Source organism: Salmo salar, chromosome 17, assembly GCF_965601325.2.
Source record: "Salmo salar chromosome 17, fSalSal1, whole genome shotgun sequence".
Taxonomy (NCBI): Eukaryota; Metazoa; Chordata; class Actinopteri; order Salmoniformes; family Salmonidae; genus Salmo; species Salmo salar.
Window position 1 is genome coordinate 47,065,627 of NC_138307.1, and position 20,932 is coordinate 47,086,558.

Consider the following 20,932-nt stretch of genomic DNA (forward strand, 5'->3'; position numbering starts at 1 on the left):
GTGGTGATTGACAGAGTCGAAAGCCTTGGCCAGGTCGATGAATACGGCTGCACAGTAATGTCTCTTATCGATGGTGGTTATGACGTCGTTTAGGACCTTGAGCGTGGCTGAGGTGCACCCAAGACCAGCTCTGAAACCAGATTGCATAGCGAGAAGATACGGTGGGATTCGAAATGGTCGGTAATCTGTTTGTTAACTTGGCTTTCGAAGACCTTAGAAAGATAGGGTAGGATAGATATAGGTCTGTAGCAGTTTGGGTCTAGAGTGTCACCCGCTTTGAAGAGGGGGATGACCGCGGCAGCTTTCCAATCTTTGGGAATCTCAGACGATACGAAAGAGGTTGAACAGGCTAGTAATAGGGGTTGCAACAATTTCGGCAGATCATTTTAGAAAGAGAGGGTCCAGATTGTCTAGCCCGGCTGATTTGTATGGGTCCAGATTTTGCAGCTCTTTCAGAACATCAGCTATCTGGATTTGGGTGAAGGAGAAATGGTGGGGGCATTGGCGGGTTGCTGTGGAGGGTGCAGGGCAGTTGACTGGGGTAGGGGTAGCCAGGTGGAAAGCATGGCCAGCCGTAGAGAAATGCTTATTGAAATTCTCAATTATAGTGGATTTATCGGTGGTAAGCGTTTCCTAGCCTCAGAGCAGTGGGCAGCTGGGAGGAGGTGCTCTTATTCTCCATGGACTTTACAGTGTCCCAGAACCTTTTTGAGTTAGTACTACAGGATGCAAATTTCTGTTTGAAAAAGCTAGCCTTAGCTTTTCTAACTGCCTGTGTATATTTGTTCCTAACTTCCCTGCAAAGTTGCATATCACGGGGGCTATTCGATGCTAATGCAGAATGCCACAGGATGTTTTTGTGCTGGTCAAGGGCAGACAGGTCTGGAGTGAACCAAGGACAATATCTATTCCTAGTTCAACATTTTTTTGAGTGGGGCATGCTTATTTAAGATGGTGAGGAAAGCACTTTTAAAGAATAACCAGGCATCATCTACTGACGGGATGAGGTCAATGTCACTCCAGGATACCCCGGCCAGGTCGATTAGAAAGGCCTGCTCGCAGAAGTGTTTTAGGGAGCGTTTGACAGGGATGAGGGGTGGTCGTTTGGTCGCAGACCCATTACGGATGCAGGCAATGAGGCAGTGATCGCTGAGATCTTGATTGAAAACAGCAGAGGTGTATTTGGAGGGCGAGTTAGTTAGGATGACATCTATGAGGGTGCCCGTGTTTACGGATTTGGGGTTGTACCTGGTAGGTTCATTGATCATTTGTGTGAGATTGAAGGCATCAAGCTTAGATTGTAGGATGGCCGGGGAATTAAGCATGTCCCAGTTTAGGTCACCTCGTAGCACGAGCTCAGAAGATAGATGGGGGGCAATCAATTCACATATGGTATCGAGGGCACAGCTGGGGGCAGAGGGAGGTCTATAGCAAGCGGCAACAGTGAGAGACTTGTTTCTTGAAAGGTGAATTTTTAGAAGTAGAAGCTCGAATTGTTTGGGTACAGACTTGGATAGTAATACAGAACTCTGCATGCTATCTTTGCAGTAGATTGCAACACCGCCCCCTTTGGCAGTTCTATTATGGCGGAAATGTTATAGTTAGCGATGGAGATTTCAGGGTTTTTGGTGGTTTTCATAAGCCAGGATTCAGACACGGCTAAGACATCCGGGCTGGCAGAGTGTGCTAAAGCAGTGAGTAAAACAAACTTAGGGAGTAGGCTTCTAATGTTAACATGCATGAAACCAAGGCTTTTACGGTTACAGAAGTCAACAAATGAGAGCACCTGGGGAGTGGGAGTGGAGCTAGGCACTGCAGGACCTGGATTAACCTCCACATCACCAGAGGAACAGAGGAGAAGTAGGATAAGGGTACGGCTAAAGGCTATATGAACTGGCCGTCTAGCACGTTCGGAACAGAGAGTAAAAGGAGCAGGTTTCTGGGCACAGACAACCTGCACATGTCCTCTGCTGTATGCTTATTGTTCAATGTATGGTTATTTTGACCCTTGGTTATTGTTGTTACTGTTGTCCCGTTGACAATTTTGATTCTCATTATTTTCATATTGTAAATATCAAAAGTAAGCTTTGGCAATATGTACATTGTTACGGCATGCCAATAAAGCAAATTGAATTGAAAAGACAGAGAGACCGAGACAGAGAGACAAACGGATAAACTGACAGAGAGCGAAGGAAGAAAAACGGGGGGGGGGGGGAGGAGGAGTGAGGAGGAGTGAGGAGTGAGGAGGAGTGAGGAGTGAGGGTGAGTGAGTGAGTGGTGAGTGAGGTGAGTGAGTGGGGAGAGAGAGAGTGTGTTTTGGAGTGAGTTATGTTCTGGCTGATGATTGCCTATTGGTCTACCCTCACGGCTTTAATCTGACCACCAGATAGGTAGGAGTCAGTTGTGCGCACACAGTTCATTAACAGAGGGACTTCTGGGAGTGAGTGATCACCAATCGGCCCGTGATTTCCTCAGCCCCATGTCGTCAACATTTATCTGGGCCTATATCTCTCTCTCTCTCAATATCCATCCATTCAACTTTCTCCCTCAGCCCTTCATACAGCCTACCTCAAACTCCATATAAGTCTTCACTAAAAGACTACAGTACACCCTCTGATAATTACTCACTACGTTTCTCTATAGTGTGCCGTCAAACTTCTAGACTTCCATCTCCAAGCTCCTTCCCTATTGTTATTCCTGGTGCCAGTCCCGGTGTCAGAGTCACAGTACTGGAGAAGCGGGCCTGACCTGCAGACATGGTGTATAGTACTGAGGTTCTCTGTGAGATCAGAGGAGAAAGGTGCAGAGTCAGGAGCTCCAAACTGCATCGCTAGCTGTCTGTCATCTAACCCTTAAACAGTCCTGTTTGATGTGGGACTAAACTTCAGCTCTTTGTGGAAAACTGATCACAACAGGATTCAAACCCTGAAGGTGAGAGTAGTCAGGAGAGTTGAGGTAGTGAGTGATGTGTGTGTGTGTGTAAAAAATCATGCTGAGAAAAAACATCTACTAAAGGCCTGTTGCTGTATCCTGAGGGAGCCAGAGGACATCCATGGGAAGGACGTGTGTGTGTGTATGGCGAAATGCTGCAGCATACTGCAGGCCAGAGCACTGAAAGCACATCAAGGTGTTTACGGTGTGTGTTGGGTTCTGTGTGTCAATGTGTGGCCTCACGTAAAAGCTCAGTCCTGAATGCATTCTGACACAGCTTGTCAATGTGTTTGAAAGTCTACAGCATAGCACAAGGACAGAGAGACAGAAGGATGAAGCCAACAGTGCAGTGGAGGAGAGGGATAGCAAGAAAGAGAGATTGGTGTAGTGGAGGAGAGAGGACGAGAAAGATAGAGAGCAGTGCATCAGATGAGAGGTATAGAGAGATGGTGTGAGCGAAGCGGCAGAGTTCTGTTTTTTATAGAGAACAGAACAGATGAAGTATTGATGCTTGGGGCCGTATGGCTGACGCAACCTCTAACCCTGTCTGTGCCTGCTGGGGATTGGCTCTCTGTGTCACCAATCAGCCAATCATTAGGAGGCCCCTGGGGGCCTGGAGGGGAGGGGTAAAGTGGCTGGGGCCACATCCCTGAGGATCATGTTGCCGTTCCTGTGCCCTGCAGAGGTACACTCGTTCTCTTCTCCATCTCTCTCATTACTTCTCTCTCTAAGCCCTGCAGTCTCCATCTGTCATTCTCTCTTTCCTGATCTCTCTCTGGATAGACAATGTACTAAGGTAAAACATTACAGCAGTCTCTGACAATATAGTCAACCAAAATAAAGGAAAATAAATAAGGACAAATCAGAACAGACAAATGTTGGCTATACCAATGTCAACGATACCATTCACATTTTAATTAAGAATAGGGACAATGGTGGCACGTGAGTTTCAAGTTCGGGGAAGCAACAACAACAACAACAAACTCAGGTAATTTTTTTAAATCTCTATGATAAGTATTCCATGTTTCTCTCATCGCATTTGCAGACTAATGTAAGATAGAGTACTATTCCTAATGTGATGAGTAGATTGGATAGTCCATAAACTAGGATAATAATATAACTGACTCACTGTTCGCAGAAAATACCTTTTTACTTTTCTCCTTTCTTTGCACTCATCCAGAGCTCAGCCCCAGCTAGTGACATTTTTTTATGAGGATCCCAGAAAAAAAAGTATGTTTTTTGTCATTTTATAAACATGGTTCATGCAATTCTACACCACTTTACTGTCCCTGCCTGGAAACCATAGCAGAACAATTAATACCACAAAAATGACAAGGTAGGCTACTCTGCTGACACTGAAAAACTGAGAATGACATTGTCTTGAATGCATCCATCTAAATCAAGGACAATGAGAAGGGGAGACACATATTGTAGGATATGACGTCCATCTAGCCTGGAGGAGGAAATTGCCCTAAATAAAGTGATAATATCGTATTGTGAGGTCCCTGGCAATTCCCAGACCTATATAGCAACACACATTCTTCACCATGCATACTGTGTTTCTATCTTCCTGGTAACACAGAAGGGAGGGGCTTTCTGCTCCTTAACACCCCCATGCTAATGCATTCACACAGAGCCACTTGCTAATTTCATGCTCTGTGCAACAAGGATAATTTGGACACCCCTCTGTCAGGGACGAGCGGAGCATGGAGGGAGGAAAGGGTGGGAACAGTGTGAATGTGAGTGTGAGGGGTTTAGGAACAGTGGTGGTGGTGTGTGTGTGTGTGTGTGTGTGTGTGTGTGTGTGTGTGTGTGTGTGTGTGTGTGTGTGTGTGTGTGTGTGTGTGTAGAAGGGGGATGATAAGAAACAAAAAATGAACATCCATTACATGCAAACACACACTTCGTCTTTCTCTCTGGCACACACACTCAATGGTAGCCCACCTTCAAAATCATATTTAGCCTTTTTCAGTTCAGCCAGTCATATTGGTAATACAATCGGTAATTCACACATGAACTTCTCTGTGTGAACAGCTGTGGAGGGCTTCTGCATAACGTAGCCTGTTTGACATTTCACCTGTGATGAACCACCGCCGTACTGTTCAGCAGTCAACAGCAGAACCCCTAAGGCCTGTATAGTACATGCCCTGATCCTGCCAGCATTAATGTGCACACACACACACACACACACAGACTGACACACATGAGAGTAGCCCTTGGGCTGGCTGCAGGCGTTTCCACCTCTAGTCAGGTCTGTCCACTGTAACTACCTGTGAGAGCGGATACAGGACCCAACCAATGACTACACTGTATAATAAGGCCAGAGCACAGGCAGTCATGCCACAAACGCACACCATGGCACGGCAGTCATGGGATGTCTAATACCAACCTGATATAAATCAAATAATCCCACATGGACGCGGTTAGACTGTGTGAACAGGAATTCATGTAGCAGATCATTGCTATTACACACACATTTGTACATGTAAGTAAATGAAAAAGCAACTAAAGCAGGCGATGATAATGAATGAGAATGTCTTGTGAGTGCACACGGACGCATGGCGTTACATATGGAGGATGTGTTGGAGAGTAGGGTGGAGGGAGCAGGTGGGCTGACTGCAGAGAGAGAATTTCAACACAGGTTAAAAACCTCCCCTGACATACTGCTGCTCTAATGGCACAATACTGCCCTGTTGAGGCTTAGAGGCTCGCTCACACACACACACACACACACACACACACACACACACACACACACACACACACACACACACACACACACACACACACACACACACACACACACACACACACACACACACACACACACACACACACAAAACCAATAAGCACTCTCTCTGACATAGCTTTGCACTTTTCTCTGGCTTTCATGAAAACAAGCACTAACTGTGCAACAGAACACTTATGTTACCACTCGATGTAGAACATTCTATACGTGACCTTCTACAGCCTATATTCTACAGGCTTGGATACAAATAAAAGTTTATTGGTTACATACACATGATCAGCAGATGTTAATGCGAGTGTAGCAAAATGCTTCTAGTTCCGACAGTGCAGCAATAACTAACATGTAATCTAACACTTCCACAACAACTACCTAATACATACAAATCTAAGTAAAGGAATGGAATAAGAATATATAAATATATGGATGAGCAATGACAGAGCGGCATAGGCAAGACGCAATAGACGGTATAAAATACAGTAGAAACATATGAGATGAGTAATGCAAGATATGTAAACATTATGAAAGTGACATTATTAAAGTGACTAGTGATCCATTTATTAAAGTGGCCAATGATTTCAAGTCTGTATGTAGGCAGCAGCCTCTCTGTGTTAGTGATGGCTGTTTTAACAGTCTGATGGCCTTGAGATAGAAGTTGTCCCTGCTTTAATACACCTGTACTGACCTCGTGTTTTCAGGACGGAAGCGGGGTCAACAGGCAGTGTTTGTTGGTGGTTGTTGTCCTTGATTATCTTTTTGGCCTTCCTGTGACATCGGGTGAGGTATGTGTCCTGGAGGGCAGGTAGTTTGCCCCCGGTGATGCATTGTGCAGACCGCACCACCCTCTGGAGAGCCTTGCTGCTGTGGGCTGTGCAGTTGCTGTACCAGGCGGTGATACAGCCCGACAGGATGCTCTTAATTGTGCATCTGTAAAAGTTTGTGAGGGTTTTAGGTGACAAGCCAAATTTCTTCAGCCTCCTGAGGTTGAAGAGGCGCTGTTGCGCCTTCTTCACCACACTGTCTGTGTGGGTGGTCCATTTCAGTTGTCCGTGATGTGTACGCCGAGGAACTTTCCACCTTCTCCACTGCTGTCCCGTCGATGTGGATAGGGGGGTGCTCCCTCTGCTGTTTCCTAAAGTCCGCTATCATCTCCTTTGTTTTGTTGACCTTGAGTGGGAGTTTTTTTTTGCTGACACCCCACACCGAGTGCCCTCACCTCCTCCCTGTAGGCCGTCTCGTCGATGTTGGTAATCAAGCCTACAACTGTTGATGATTGAGTTGGAAGCGTGCATGGCCACGCAGTCATGGGTGAAAGGGAGTACAGGAGGGGGCTGAGCACGCACCTTTGTGGGGCCCCAGTGTTGAGGATCAGTGGAGATGTTAACTACCTTCACCACCTGGGGGCGGCCCATCAGGAAGTCCAGGACCCAATTGCACAGGGCGGGGTTGAGACCAAGCTTAATGATGAGCTTGGTGGGTATTATGGTGTTGAATGCTGAGCTATAGTCAATTAACAACATTCTTAAATAGGTATTCCTCTTGTCCATATGGGATAGGGCAGTGTGTAGTGTTGTGGCAATTGCATTGTCTGTGGACCTATTGGGGCAGGAAGCAAATTGAAGTGGGTCTAGGGTGGCAGGTAAGGTGGAGGTGAAATGATCCTTGACTAGCCTCTCAAAGCACTTCATGATGACAGAAGTGAGTGCTACTGGGCGATAGTCATTTAGTTTAGTTACCTTTGCCTTCTTGGGTACAGGAACAATGGTGGCCATCTTGAACCATGTGGGGACAGCAGACTGGGATAGGGAGAGATTGAATATGTCCGTAAACACACCAGGCTGCTGGTCTAAATATCTGCTCTGAGGACGTGGCTAGGGATGCCGTCTGGCCTGGCAGCCTTGCGAGGGTTAACGCGTTTAAAAGTCTTACATCGGAGAAGAAGAGCACACAGTCTTTGGTAGCGGGCCGCGTCGGTGGCACTGTATTATCCTCAGTGGAGAAAAGTTTTCAGTTTGTCTGGAAGCAAGACGTCACTGAAGCATGCTGATGCCTTTACTGTGACACAGAACGTCTCAGGGGCATGAGGAAAGGAAAGGAAATTAGTGAGGGAGGGACACAGTGTCACAGGTCCCTCAGAGAAGGGGGGAAAGAGTGTCGTCATTCTCAACTATTTTGCAAACGCATGAAATATTAAAGGACTGAATTACATTCTATTTTTGGCTTGTGTGGAGGAAATTACACTTGAATTGAGTGTGGAATGAATCTGTTCTCTTAGTTTTAAACTCTCCTTTATGGTATACTTTTTAAAGTTGTATAATTATTGATAATCACTTCACCTTGCTACAGCAGTCTATACTTCAAAGTTAATCTCAGTGCCTAGCCTTCAATTTAGTTACTGGGTTACTATATAAACCATAGTGACTTCAGAAAGTATTAACACCCCTTGAGTTACGACACATTTTGTTGTGTTACAGCCTTACTTCAAATAGGATTAAATATACTTTCTCACCCATCTACACAAAATACTCTATAATAACAAAGTGAAAACATGTCTTCGGAAAATTGTACATTTAGCAAATGTTTTGAAAATGAAATACAGAAATATCTAATTTACATGAGTATTCAAACCCCTGAGTCAATACTTTGTAGAATAACCTTTGGCAGCGATTACAGCTGAGTCTCTGGGTGAATCCTTAAGAGCTTTTTACACCTGGATTGTACAATACTTGCAAATTATTATTTGTAAAAGTCTTCAAGCTCTGTCAAGTTGGTTGATGATCATTGCTAGAGAGCCATTTTCAAGTCTTCCCATTAATTTAATAACTCATTTACACTGAACAGAAATATAAATGCAACATGTAAAGTGTTGGTCCCATGTTTCATGAGCTGAAAAAGATCCCAGAAATGCTCCATACATTCCTGTTGGTGAGCATTTCTCCTTTGCCAAGATAATCCATCCAACTGACAGGTGTGCCATATAAAGAAGCTGATTAAACAGCAAGATCATTACACAGGTGCACATTGTGTTGGGACAATAAAAGGCTACTAAAATGTGCAGTTTTATCACACAACACAATGCCACAGATGTCTCAGGTTATGAGGGAGCGTGCAATTGGCATGCTGACTGCAGGAATGTCAAGGAATGTTAGCTCTAGTCCTTTTATTTTTATACTAAAAAACTCCCTTGTCCTTGCAGACAACAAGCATACCCATAACATGACACAGCCACCACCATGCTTGAAAATATGAAGAGTGGTACTTAGTGATGTGTTGGATTTGCCCCAAACATTACACTTCGTATTCAGGACAGAATGTTAATTTCTTGGCCACATTTTTGAAGTATGTATGTATGTATGTTTTGGAATATGTTTTATATATGTTTTCTTTTCACTCTGTCAATTAGGTTAGTATTGTGGAGTAAATACAATGTTGTTGATCCATCCTCAGTTCTCTCCTATCACAGCCATTAAACTCTAACTGTTTTAAAAAGTCACCATTGGCTCATGGTAAAATCCCTGAGTGGTTTCCTTCCTATCTGGCAACTAAGTTAGGAAGGGCGCCTGTATCTTTCTCGTGCTGGGTGTATTGATAAGACCATCCAAAGCGTAATTAATAACTTCACCATGCTCAAAGGGATATTCAATGTCTGCTTTTTAATCTATTTACCAATATGTGCCCTTCTTTGCAAACCACTGGAAAACCTCCCTGGTCTAAGTGGTTGTACTTGTGTTTGAAATGAACTGCTGGACTAATTCCGTGTGTGGGGTACAGAGATGAGGTAGGCAAAAAATAATGTAAAAAAAATGATTGCACACAGAGTGAGTACAAGCAACATATTAAGCCAATATTTACTCTAGAAATTATTTAGGCTTGACATAACAAAGTGGTTGAATACTTATTGACATTTCAGCTGTACATTTTGTATTAATTCGTAAAAATATCTAAAAACATAATTCCACTTTGACATTACAGGGTGTGTAGGCCAGTGACACAAAATCTAAATTTAATTTATTTTAAATTGAGCACAACAAAATGTGGAGAAAAAATCAAGGGGGGTGAATACTTTCTGAAGGCACTGTACATTACCTTTGTGCACAGACATAAAATGCCCACATTTATGAGTTGTTTTCCTCCTACTCAAAATGATTGGGGAAGGGGTAAATTCTACACTGTAGACCCAGCTTGGATGTAAACCCCCGCTATGGCAGAACCACATATCTGAGAGTATGGCATGTAGAGGTTGTCTTTAACAACTGATGGAGTATCACACATTTTCTTTCAATGAGAGAGAAGACACACAGCTTTTTACCCTTTAGCTACGTATTAGTGTGTGTGAGACTTTAGTGTGCCGTATGCATGCGTGCATGCATATACTGTGTGTGTGTGTTGGGGGGTGGAGATGAGGAGCCAGATGGAGGATTGACAGGTTGTCGACAGGTTGTCGGCAGTGATCTTACGGTCAGAACTGAGGTTGTTAGCCCAAAAGGTCAACCACTCAGGGTTTAATTTTAAACTATTTTTATTTTACCTTTATTTAACTAGGCAAGTCAGTTAAGAACAAATTCTTATTTCCAATGACGGCTTTGGAACAGTGGGTTAACTGCCTTGTTCAGGGGCAGAACGACAGATTTGTACCTTGTCAGCTCGGGGATTTGAACTTGCAACCTTTCGGTTACTAGCCCAATGCTCTAACCACTAGGCTACCCTGCCGCCCCAGGGTAGTTCATGTCGCAGTAATTCATGTCGCAGTCACTCCCCGCAGGCCCGACAGTTGATTAGAAAACTCCACTCAGTCACCACTCAAACCTCCAAAAACTAATATCAGCAAGTATGACGTCTAGACAGTTAGTCCTTATGACAACACATCATCTGTGGTTCTGTAGTACAGGCAGTACATACTCATATATGCCATGGCTTGCAGAGCCAGGGCCTAGAAGTGTTTTTGGAGAAAGTAGGCTAAGCTGTGACTATGTGATTTACCACCAATAATTCACTGATGGAAATCAATTGAGTTTTATCTGCAGTTCACTTTTGGTAGGCAGCATCTCATAGTGTTGAGTTCATAAAAGCTGAACTTTTGAGGCCTTCCTGACTGCTGCTCTCTGGGATTACGACTTGGGAACTTACCTGGGTGAGTTCATAAGCAGTCAAAACAGTGATCTTGAGAGTGTAACAAATTTCCTAACAGTGTCGTGAGAGTTTATAGGCTAACAACTTAGCGTATGGTCAGTGACTTTCTCATGCCACTAAGGGGCTTCTGCCTTTTTGCTTTCTTATTACGTTTCATAATGCTCAGACTGAATCTACAACCTTCACTTTATCTGTGTGTGTGTTCTCTCCCAGTCAATACAGAGGGTAAAGCGGTAATTGAAGGAGAACAAGTGAATAGGTACACAATTACACCCCTCTACCCTCCGAGCGCCCCACCAAAACGTTGTTGCCACGGTAATTAAAGTGAGTCATCAGGAGAGGGTCAACTTCCTCTACATCCCATAAGGTACACACACACACACACATTTTATACTCCAACACAACGAAGAATCAATAGAGACGCATTAAGTAATATCCTGCTATTATTGACTCTTAGTGTTATCCTAACAAGAGAGCGTGTCCGTTGAGCCCACACCACAACAAAGTACATATGTCAACAAGCGTCAAAATCAATGGCAGGGTCTGATAGTGGCGGACACAGAGGTAGCCCTCCATCTCTCCCTTCATAACGTCCTCCCTCTCTAACACTGAGGTATACAAAAGAAAAAAGAAAAGCCACTGCCAGACCCCCCCCCCACACACACAATGATGCACACACAGGGCTGTTGGAAGTCACAGGGCTTGAGATGGCTATCTGCTCTGTGGCATCCCTGTGTACTATTGACTGTACGTTTGTTTATCCCATGTGTAACTCTGTGTTGTTGTTATTGTCGCACTGCTTTGCTTTATCTTGGCCAGGTCGCAGTTGTAAATGAGAACTTGTTCTCAACTGGCCTACCTGGTTAAATAAAGGTGAAATAAATAAAATAAAAAAATAGTATGGAAGCCTATAAGGTCTTCCTCTCTCCCAAAGCCCAAGAAGTCTGTGTGGCTCGTTGATAGGGCTGGAGAGTTTTGACCAACAGCTAAATTCTAAAGTCCTCAAATGAACTAAAGGAAGTAGCTGATTAGTAGAATCAAGTGAAAAGCCAGTGCCACCCCAGAGCTACTGTATGTATGTATGTGTGTGTGAGTGAGAGTGAGTGAGAGTGAGAGAGAGAACGAGAGAATGAGATGTACATATTTTATATGTACAGTTGAAGTGGGAAGTTTACCTACACCTTAGCCAAATACATTTAAACTCAGTTTTTCACAATTACTGACATTTAATCCTAGTAAAAATTCCCTGTCTTTGGTCAGATAGGATCACCACTTTATTTTAAGAATGTGAAATGTCAGAATAATAGGAGAGAGAAGGATTTATTTCAGCTTTTATTTCTTTCATCACATTCCCAGTGGGTCAGAAGTTTACATACACTCAATTAGTATTTGGTAGCATTGCCTTTAAATTGTTTAACTTGGGTCAAACGTTTCAGGTAGCCTTCCACAAGCTTCCCACAAGTTGGGTGAATTTTGGCCCATTCCTCCTGACAGAGCTGGAGTAACTGAGTAAGATTTGTAGGCGTCCTTGCTCGCACACACATTTTCATTAGGATTGAGGTCAGGGCTTTGTGATGGCCACTCCAATACCTTGACTTTGCTGTCCTTAAGCCATTTTGCCACAACTTTGGAAGTATGCTTGGGGTCATTGTCCATTTGGAAGACCCACTTGCGACCAAATTTTGACTTCCTGACTGATGTCTTGATGTTGCTTCAATATATCCACATAATTTTCCTCATGATGCCATCCGTTTTGTGAAGTGCACCAGCCCCTCCTGCAGCAAAACACCCCCACAACATGATGCTGACACCCACGTGCTTCACGGTTGGGATGGTGTCTCCTCTTTTTTCCTCCAAACATAACGATGGTCATTATGGCCAAACAGTTCTATTTTTGTTTCATCAGACCAGAGGACATTTCTCCAAAAAGTACAATATTTGTCCCCATGTGCAGTTGCAAACCGTAGTCTGGCATTTTTATGGCGGTTTTGGAGCAGTGGCTTCTTCCTTGCTGAGTGGCCTTTCAGGTTATGTCGATATAGGACTCGTTTTACTGTGGATATAGATACTTTTGTACCTGTTTCCTCCAGCATCTTCACAAGGTCCTTTGCTGTTGTTCTGGGATTGTTTTGCACTTTTCGCACCAAAGTATGTTCATCTCTAGGAGACAGAACGCGTCTTCTTCCTGAGCGGTATGATGGCTGCATGTCCCATGGTGTTTGTACAGATGAACGTGGCACCTTCAGGCGTTTGAAAATTGCTCCCAAGGATGAACCGGACTTGTGGAGGTCTACAATTTTTTTCTGAGGTCTTGGCTGATTTCTTTTGATTTTCCCATGATGTCAAGCAAAGAGGCACTGAGTTTGAAGGTAGGCCTTGTAATACATCCACATGTACACCTCCAATTGACTCAAATGATGTCAATTAGCCTATCAGAAGCTTCTAAAGCCATGACATAATTTTCTGGAATTTTCCAAGCTGTTTAAAGGGACAGTCAACTTAGTGTATGTATGTAAACGTCTGACCTACTGGAATTGTGATGCAGTGAATTATAAGTGAAATAATCTGTCTGTAAACAATTGTTTGAAAATGTATTGTGTCATGCACAAAGTAGATGTCCTAACCGACTTGCCAAAACTATAGTTTGTTAACAAGAAATTTGTGGAGTGGTTGAAAAACTAGTTTTAATGACTCCAACCTAAGTGTATGTAAACTTCCGACTTCAACTGTATATACACATATACATGTATAACAGGCTACCTTAGATGACGCACTGCTGAGGCAAAGTAACACAATACAGGACACATACACATTTCTCCTACACAGAACCAGTCCATCAGTAATGCAGTCCTTTTTATCCCTCCGACACGTCATCGATCAATTCATGTCATCGACGAACCCTCAAGTCCACTGCCAGGTTATAGTCAGACAGAAAATCAGACACTGTGGTCCTTCAGCGCCAAGCCACAGAGCTCTGCACCACTGCGCTATTGCAGCCTTTCAGAGGGGTCCTACACTCTGAGGGGAGGGATGGGAGGAGTGATGAAGGATGGTTTGTTAACAAGGCTTTTGTTTAGTAATAGTTCAATGGCGTTGAGGCACGGGCTCATTGCTCTGAGCTGCTGACAGACAGAGAGATAGAGAGCCAGAGGTACAGGCCACAGAGGAGAGGCCTGACAGAGATTGATGACCTCTGCTGGATAGGGCCTTATGAAGGAACACAATGGTTGAATAATACACACACACGTCGCGCTGTGAGTGAGTGAAATGTGACGATTTGTGTGTGTGTATGTGTGTGTGTGTTCCTGTGCGAGCGTTTGTACAGTATGTGTGCGTACGTATGTGTGTGTGTTCCTGCGCGTGCGTGCGTACGTACGTACCTGTGTGTTTGTGGTGTGTTCCTGCGCATGCGTTTGTACAGTATGTGTGCGTACGTACGTGTGTGTTTGTACAGTATGTGTGCGTACGTACGTGTGTGTTTGTGGTGTGTGTACCTGGTAGGTGTCCCAGAGGCGGATAGTGCAGCGTAACGGCAGCTCTCTCATCAGCAGGTTGTTCATCCAACGGAAGGCAAACTGGAGATACTCCACTTCATACTGCTGCATGTGGACGTGCACCGTTTCTGAAACACACCCCCCACACAAAGACTTGTTAAACTGAAACACACACACACACTTCCATCAAACAATGATTAACGCACGCACTTACAGTATGCAAACACACTACCGTCAGGCACTGATGAACACACATGCGCCATTCACACGGAGAGCCGCTGATCATTTTGATAACCACAGGACACACACACACCTTTCTCTTCCCACCGATGATGGCTGGGCGGGCAGACAATACCGCAGAGTAATTACAAAGCTGTCAGTGGACCTCCCAAAGAACATTAAAGCTACTGTGTAGCTCGGGAGAAAGACAGCATTATAAGAGTGTGTGTGTGTATTGTTTACGTGCGTGCGTGTATTAGAGGTTTTCACGGGTCCAAAAAGTTGGACCCGTTACGAAATGGACCTGGGCCTTTCCTACCCGGACCCGAGGAAAACTAGACCCATTCTGTATAGAGCTGGTCAGATCCAGACCCGGTCGTTTCCGAGTGAGTACACTATATATTCAAAATGATGTGGACACCCATATTTCAGCCACAACCGTTGCTGACAGGTATATAAAATCGAGCACACAGCTATGCAATCGCTATAGACAAACATTGTAGAATGGCCTTACTGAAGTGCTCAGTGACTTTCAACGTGGCATCGTCATAGGATGCCGCCTTTCCAACAATTCAGTTGGTCAAATGTATGCCCTGCTAGAGCTGCCCCGGTCAACTGTAAGTGCTGTTACTGTGAAGTAGAAAGGTCAAGGAGCAAAAACGTCTCAGCCGCGAAGTGGTAGGCCACACAAGCTCACAGAACGGGACCGCCGAGTGCTGAAACACGTAGCGAGTAAAAATTGCCTGCCCTCGGTTGCAACACTCCCTACCAAGTTCCAAACTGCCTCTGGAAGCAACGTCAGTACAATAACTGTTCGTCAGGAGCTTCATGAAATGGGTTTCCATGGCCCAGCAGCCACACACAAGCCTAACATCACCATGCAAAATGCCATGTGTTGACTTTGGAGCGGTGGAAATGCGTTCTCTGGAGTGATGAATCACCCTTCAGCAACTGGCAGTCAGACGGACAAATCTGGTTTTGGTGGATGCCAGAAGAATAATACCTGCCCCAATGCATAGTGCCAACTGCAGGGATTAGTGCATTTACATTTACATCATTTAGCAGACGCTCTTATCCAGAGCGACTTATAAATTGGTGCAATCACCTTATGATATCCAGTGGAACAACCAGTGGAGGAGGAATAATGGTCTGGGGCTGTTTTTCATGGTTTGGGCTAGTTCCCTTAGTTCCAGTGAAGTAAAATCTTAACACTACAGCATATAAAGACATTCTAGATGATTATGTGCTTCCAACTTTGTGGCAAAAGTTGGGGAAGGCCTTTTCCTGTTTCAGCATGACAATACCCCCATGTACAAAGTGAGGTCCATACAGAAATGTTTTGTCGAGATCGGTGTGGAAGAACTTGACTGGCTTGCACAGAGCCCTGACCTTAACCCCAGCGAACACCTTTGGGATGAATTGGAACGCCGACTGCGAGCCAGGCCTAATCGGCCAACAGTAGTGCCCGACCTCACTAATGCGCTTGTGGCTGAACGGAAGCAAGTAACCTCAGCAATGTTCCAACGTCTGGTGGAAAGCCTTCCCAGAAGAGTGGAGGCTGTTATAGCAGCAAAGGGGGACCAACTCCATATCAATGCCCATGATTTTGTAATGAGATGTTCGATGAGCAGGTGTTCACATACTTTTGGTCATGTAGTGTATCTCCTAACTTTTTCCACACACGGAGGCTTTATGACTGGAGCATATTGCCACTTTTATGACTTATAATTGGCCAACAACAAGCTACATGCACCACACTCCACTTGTGAAAAGCAAGAGCAGCAGCATAAATTATAAAAATGTCTCTCGCTCTCTCTCTACTGCAGCAGTTATGTTTGGATCTGTAAGGGGCCTTCAGGACAAGTCAGTTAAAATGACACATACCCGAGACCCGTGAAAATAATCTCAGATCTGACCCAGACCAATTACATTATTTAGAATTCTGGATCCGGAACCGCTCATGTCCCGGATTGTGTCTTGGGTATTCGGGTACAGGTGGATCTGTGAAGACCTCCAGTGTGTATAAATCGAAGACTATTAACAAGCTCTGAAACATCCAATCAGTCCTCTAACCAGTGACACGGACAATGATTCCAGATCAGATCCCTGAACAATGAAGCCATCTTAGTTTGGTTCTGACATAAAGGACAACTCTGTACAGAGGTCGCATTTAGAAATATGCATTTTCTGCCGTTTAAACCATTTCACTTGTGTTTTATGTTTAAAGTTAAGTGTTTGCACCAATAGAGTGATCAAGGGAGTGGAACTAGTTTCTCTTCACACCCAATAAATTCATGATATGATTTCTGCCGAATGTGTCTTTCTTTTCATCAAATTAAAATAGAAGTGCAACACTATTTAGCCAAGCAGCCACACATAAGTACACTAGCTTACAGGGAAAAAACGATGCATGGCCATCCGATTAGTCATGTTTACCATAGAATAATGTAGCCAGCTACTTCTCCTAATGTTTCGCTTGAAGTTCCTCTTGCATTTTAGCTACCCGGAGTAAAGTGTGCATTCACGTCACCCCTGCTGTACCCATCACAATTCACTTCATTTGTCACCCTACATGTGTCAAAACACACACCAACAAATCACATTGGTTCGTTCTCGCATGCGCACCCACACAAACACTCTCAGAGGGTGAGGTAAACAGTGAACACTCCTCTCGCACTCTCGTCCCCACAGTTTAATTATCACAAATCTATGCTCCGCATAAACAGAGGCCTAACATCATTAACAGTGAATAAATCACAGTAATATATCACCTCTAAACAGCTTCCCTAATAAGAGGCAACCAACACTCAGGATAACCACGTTGGAGGAAATACATTTAACTTCTCACATGTAGTCAGAGGAGTTGGCTTGGCTAAAGTACACTCAGATCTAGTACCAGGCTAAGACTGATGGTAAGAAGAGAAGAGGAACCATTCTACAGTTCGAGAGAGAGAAGAGAGAGAAGAGAGAGAAGAGAGAGAAGAGAGAGAAAGAGAGAGAGAGAGAAAGAGAGAGAAAGAGAGAGAGAAAGAGAAAGAGAGAGAAGAAAGAGAAAGAGAGAGAAGAAAGAGAGAGAGAAAGAGAAAGAGAGAGAGAGAGAAAGAAAAAGAAGAGAGAAGAGAAAGAGAAAGAGAGAGAGAAAGAGAGAGAAGAAAGAGAGAGAGAAAGAGAAAGAGAGAGAAAGAGAAAGAAAAAGAAGAGAGAAGAGAAAGAGAAAGAGAGAGAGAGAGAAAGAGAGAGAAGAAAGAGAGAGAGAAAGAGAAAGAAAAAGAAGAGAGAAGAGACAGAGAGAGACAGAGACAGACAGAGAGAGACAGAGACAGAGAGAGAGAGAGAGAGAGAGAGAGAGAGAGAGAGAGAGAGAGAGAGAGAGAGAGAGAGAGAGAGAGAGAGAGAGAGAGAGAGAGAGAGAGAATAGTCTGAGTTCTGGTCCCCTGGAAGTTAATTAGTTAGTTATTGTTTTATCTGTTCTAGAGCCAGTAGAACAGAGGAACAGCTGTTATAGCTAGGAAAGGAAGAGAGAGAGAGATGATTATTAGTGTTTCAGTACTACGGAGCCACTCTTTCTGCAATATAGAACATTATTTTACTCCGTTGCACAACCAGGGAGGAGGGAAGTACCTGCTTTCAGCTAGGAACACATCTAGAAGACTTGTTGTGGGCAACTAATTACAGTTAACATGATTAGGCCTACAGTAAAAACAGCAGGAAAGTGACTTGGTTGAGGGTGAATTAAGTCAAGTCGGTGGTTGAAAACGTTTGCCCGTAAAAAGTACTCTACCAGAACAAAATCAAATTCAGTGGTAAGGTAAGTCATTAATTCTGTTTGCGAGAAGTCAGACTATAATATGCCAAAGAAGACGCAGTAGGACTGTTTGTTTAGTGGAGTTTTGTTGGGAGTTTAGCACTCCGGCAGACTCTGACTGGCAGCGCACGGCCTGCTAGGTAGGTTTGGGTAGCGGGAGGACAGTTGGAGGTCAGGGGTCAGGGAAAAGACAAGTGATGCTGCTGAGCTGCATTCTGCTGAGCTCCACACTTCTCCCTGACTTCTGCTCTCCTCCATCCCATAATAACATCTACGCCGTGGCCTTCTCCCTTTCCTCATTCTCTCTCCCTCTCTATCCATCTCTCCCGCTCTCGAGCGCACTCTTTGTCCCTCATCCCTCTCCTTTTTCCCCTCTCTTTCTTTACTTAGATCTCTTTTTCTTCATCCATCTCTCTTTCCCCCTCCCCCTCTCAGCACCATTTTCAGGGTGCTTGCCTGTCTGAATGGGTTCTCTGCTGAGCTTTTTCTACCACTTGACCAGACCTCCAGTACTCTGACAGCATGCGCCCTGAAAGAAAGGTCCTCTATAGAAATCATTTCCCATGACATTACCAACAGGGTGTCTTTCTGCATCTGACTGAGCTCTGACATTGTCCTTATCATGTTTCAATGTCAGGCAAAGTTGATTACATAAGGAGATTGATAAACACACCACAACAAGCCTTCTTAGCTTTAGTGAAAACTGTGTATCATATACGTGTGTGTGTGTGTACTCTATATCCCAGGATGACAGTTGAGTGTGACTCTGCCTGTATGCCAGGCTATCAGTTCCTTCTCTCTGTGCTCCTAGTGATTGCATTTGTCACAGCAGCAGGAACACACCATTCAGTGCATCCATCTTTGCACCACTTCAATCACACACAGGGCTGCAGCACTGAGGACTATAATCTACATTCTGAACCATTGACCAGGGACTCGTGTCCATGATCAAAGTAGAACCCAGCCATGAAGAACAACTCCTTCATACTCTCACTTACAAAGCTCTTCAAAGCACAATAAACAAACAGAATTTGTTGATGCCAATGAATGAATGCATATTTGAGTTGATTTTATGGTAAACAATATAGCAATATGCATAGTGCTGCTGAGACGGTAGAGGAAAGCCAAGCTCTATGGGCCTGTGTGAATCAATAGGTTATGTGTAGGTGGATTGAGAGGTCTACAGGAGATGAGAGGAGCTCAGAGGAGAGGCAGAGAGAACAGAGGGGTGACTGCAGGTTAAATCCTCACAGCAGAGACTTGATGTCAGATCAACATGAAGCTCAGGCATGGACATGTAATCACATGCACACTTAAGAGAGAGCGAAAGACACAGGCACGTACGCAGTCATACACACATGCACGCACAGTCACACAGACACAAACATGAACGAACTCGCACACACACGCACGGAATAATAGTAACAATACCTTCTAACATCTTCAAACAAAGGAAAAAGACAATTATTTTCTTCATTAGATACACTAGTCAACTTGTTTTCTATAATTCTATTCATACTTCAGCCTCAACAATGGAACCATGGGAGTCTTACAGGTACATGATTCAGAGTGCAGAAACCATGCTGTTTCTCTCCCTCATTTGCATAAATAAATTCACCTTTAGCAATTTCCATGCTGATGAACCCTGAATGCATTCTGTATTCACACAGAACAGAAAGAGAGATCAGAGGAAACATTTCCAAACCTTATGGAGAGAGAGAAACAGTTTTTTTTCCTTTTAGGGGCTAGATCAGCTTTAATATTGCAGATAAATTGTAGCTTCCGGTGAACGTTAGCGTGCCGGTAGAAATTACATGCTTTAGTGTCACGATAAGAAAACGGGGCTATGGTTTAATACGGTGTCACTAATTAGAGCGAAGCTCCTGATTGTTGCTAAAAGCACCCGGCGACGGTTCTGCCTTTTGGCTCCTGAGTGGAGGGGATTCAATTAATTTCATAATGAGGGGAGCAGGGGCAGCCAGGGGTAGAGAGGTGAAGAGTTTCACAGACGAGAGACTGCTCTGTATTAGGTACAGAGTCAAAGGGGGGAATCCCGGGGCCTCAGAGAGAAGATCAATAGGTTAGGAGGAGCTCTGCATCCAGATCAGAACTAAGTGGCCAGAGAGTTAACTCACCTGGTGTCCCATGTCCGAATCAGTCAAACACACACTAGCGCTGGGACGATAAACCAAAGATCAGTTATCGCAAGCATTTAGCTGATATCGTTCATTACGATAAGTAGCCTTGAAATGAAATAAGTTTGGTGATATGGGTGATTGTTAATGGGACAACTGATGGCTACAACCATCATATTAGTGTCAGTAGTTTAAAGGATAATACATCTATTCATTAAATGTGGTGCACATTTTAAGTATCGTTCCGTTTATCGAATCAATTCAGGGAATGTATTGCGATACGGATTTCTGTCCATATTGCCCAGCTCTAACTAACACACACACACACACACACACACACACACACACACACACACACACACACACACACACCCCTTCTCCACAAGAGTCATCTCACGCTACACTACCACTCAACAGCCTAACGGTCCGACTGATGGAGCAGCCCATCATAACTACTGGACAGAAACCTCCA

General features: G+C 44.2%; 1 protein-coding gene across 3 annotated transcripts in view; it reads right to left on the bottom strand.

Moving 5' to 3' along the window:
* tbc1d22a (TBC1 domain family, member 22a) overlaps window positions 1-20,932 on the bottom strand; it is a 217,091-nt gene that overhangs the window by 40,925 nt on the left and 155,234 nt on the right. For all 3 annotated transcript variants that reach the window (XM_014152784.3, XM_014152781.3, XM_014152782.3), the window contains one exon: window positions 14,302-14,429. In XM_014152784.3, the coding sequence (XP_014008259.1) occupies window positions 14,302-14,429 (128 nt within the window). The remainder of the gene's footprint in view (window positions 1-14,301; window positions 14,430-20,932) is intronic.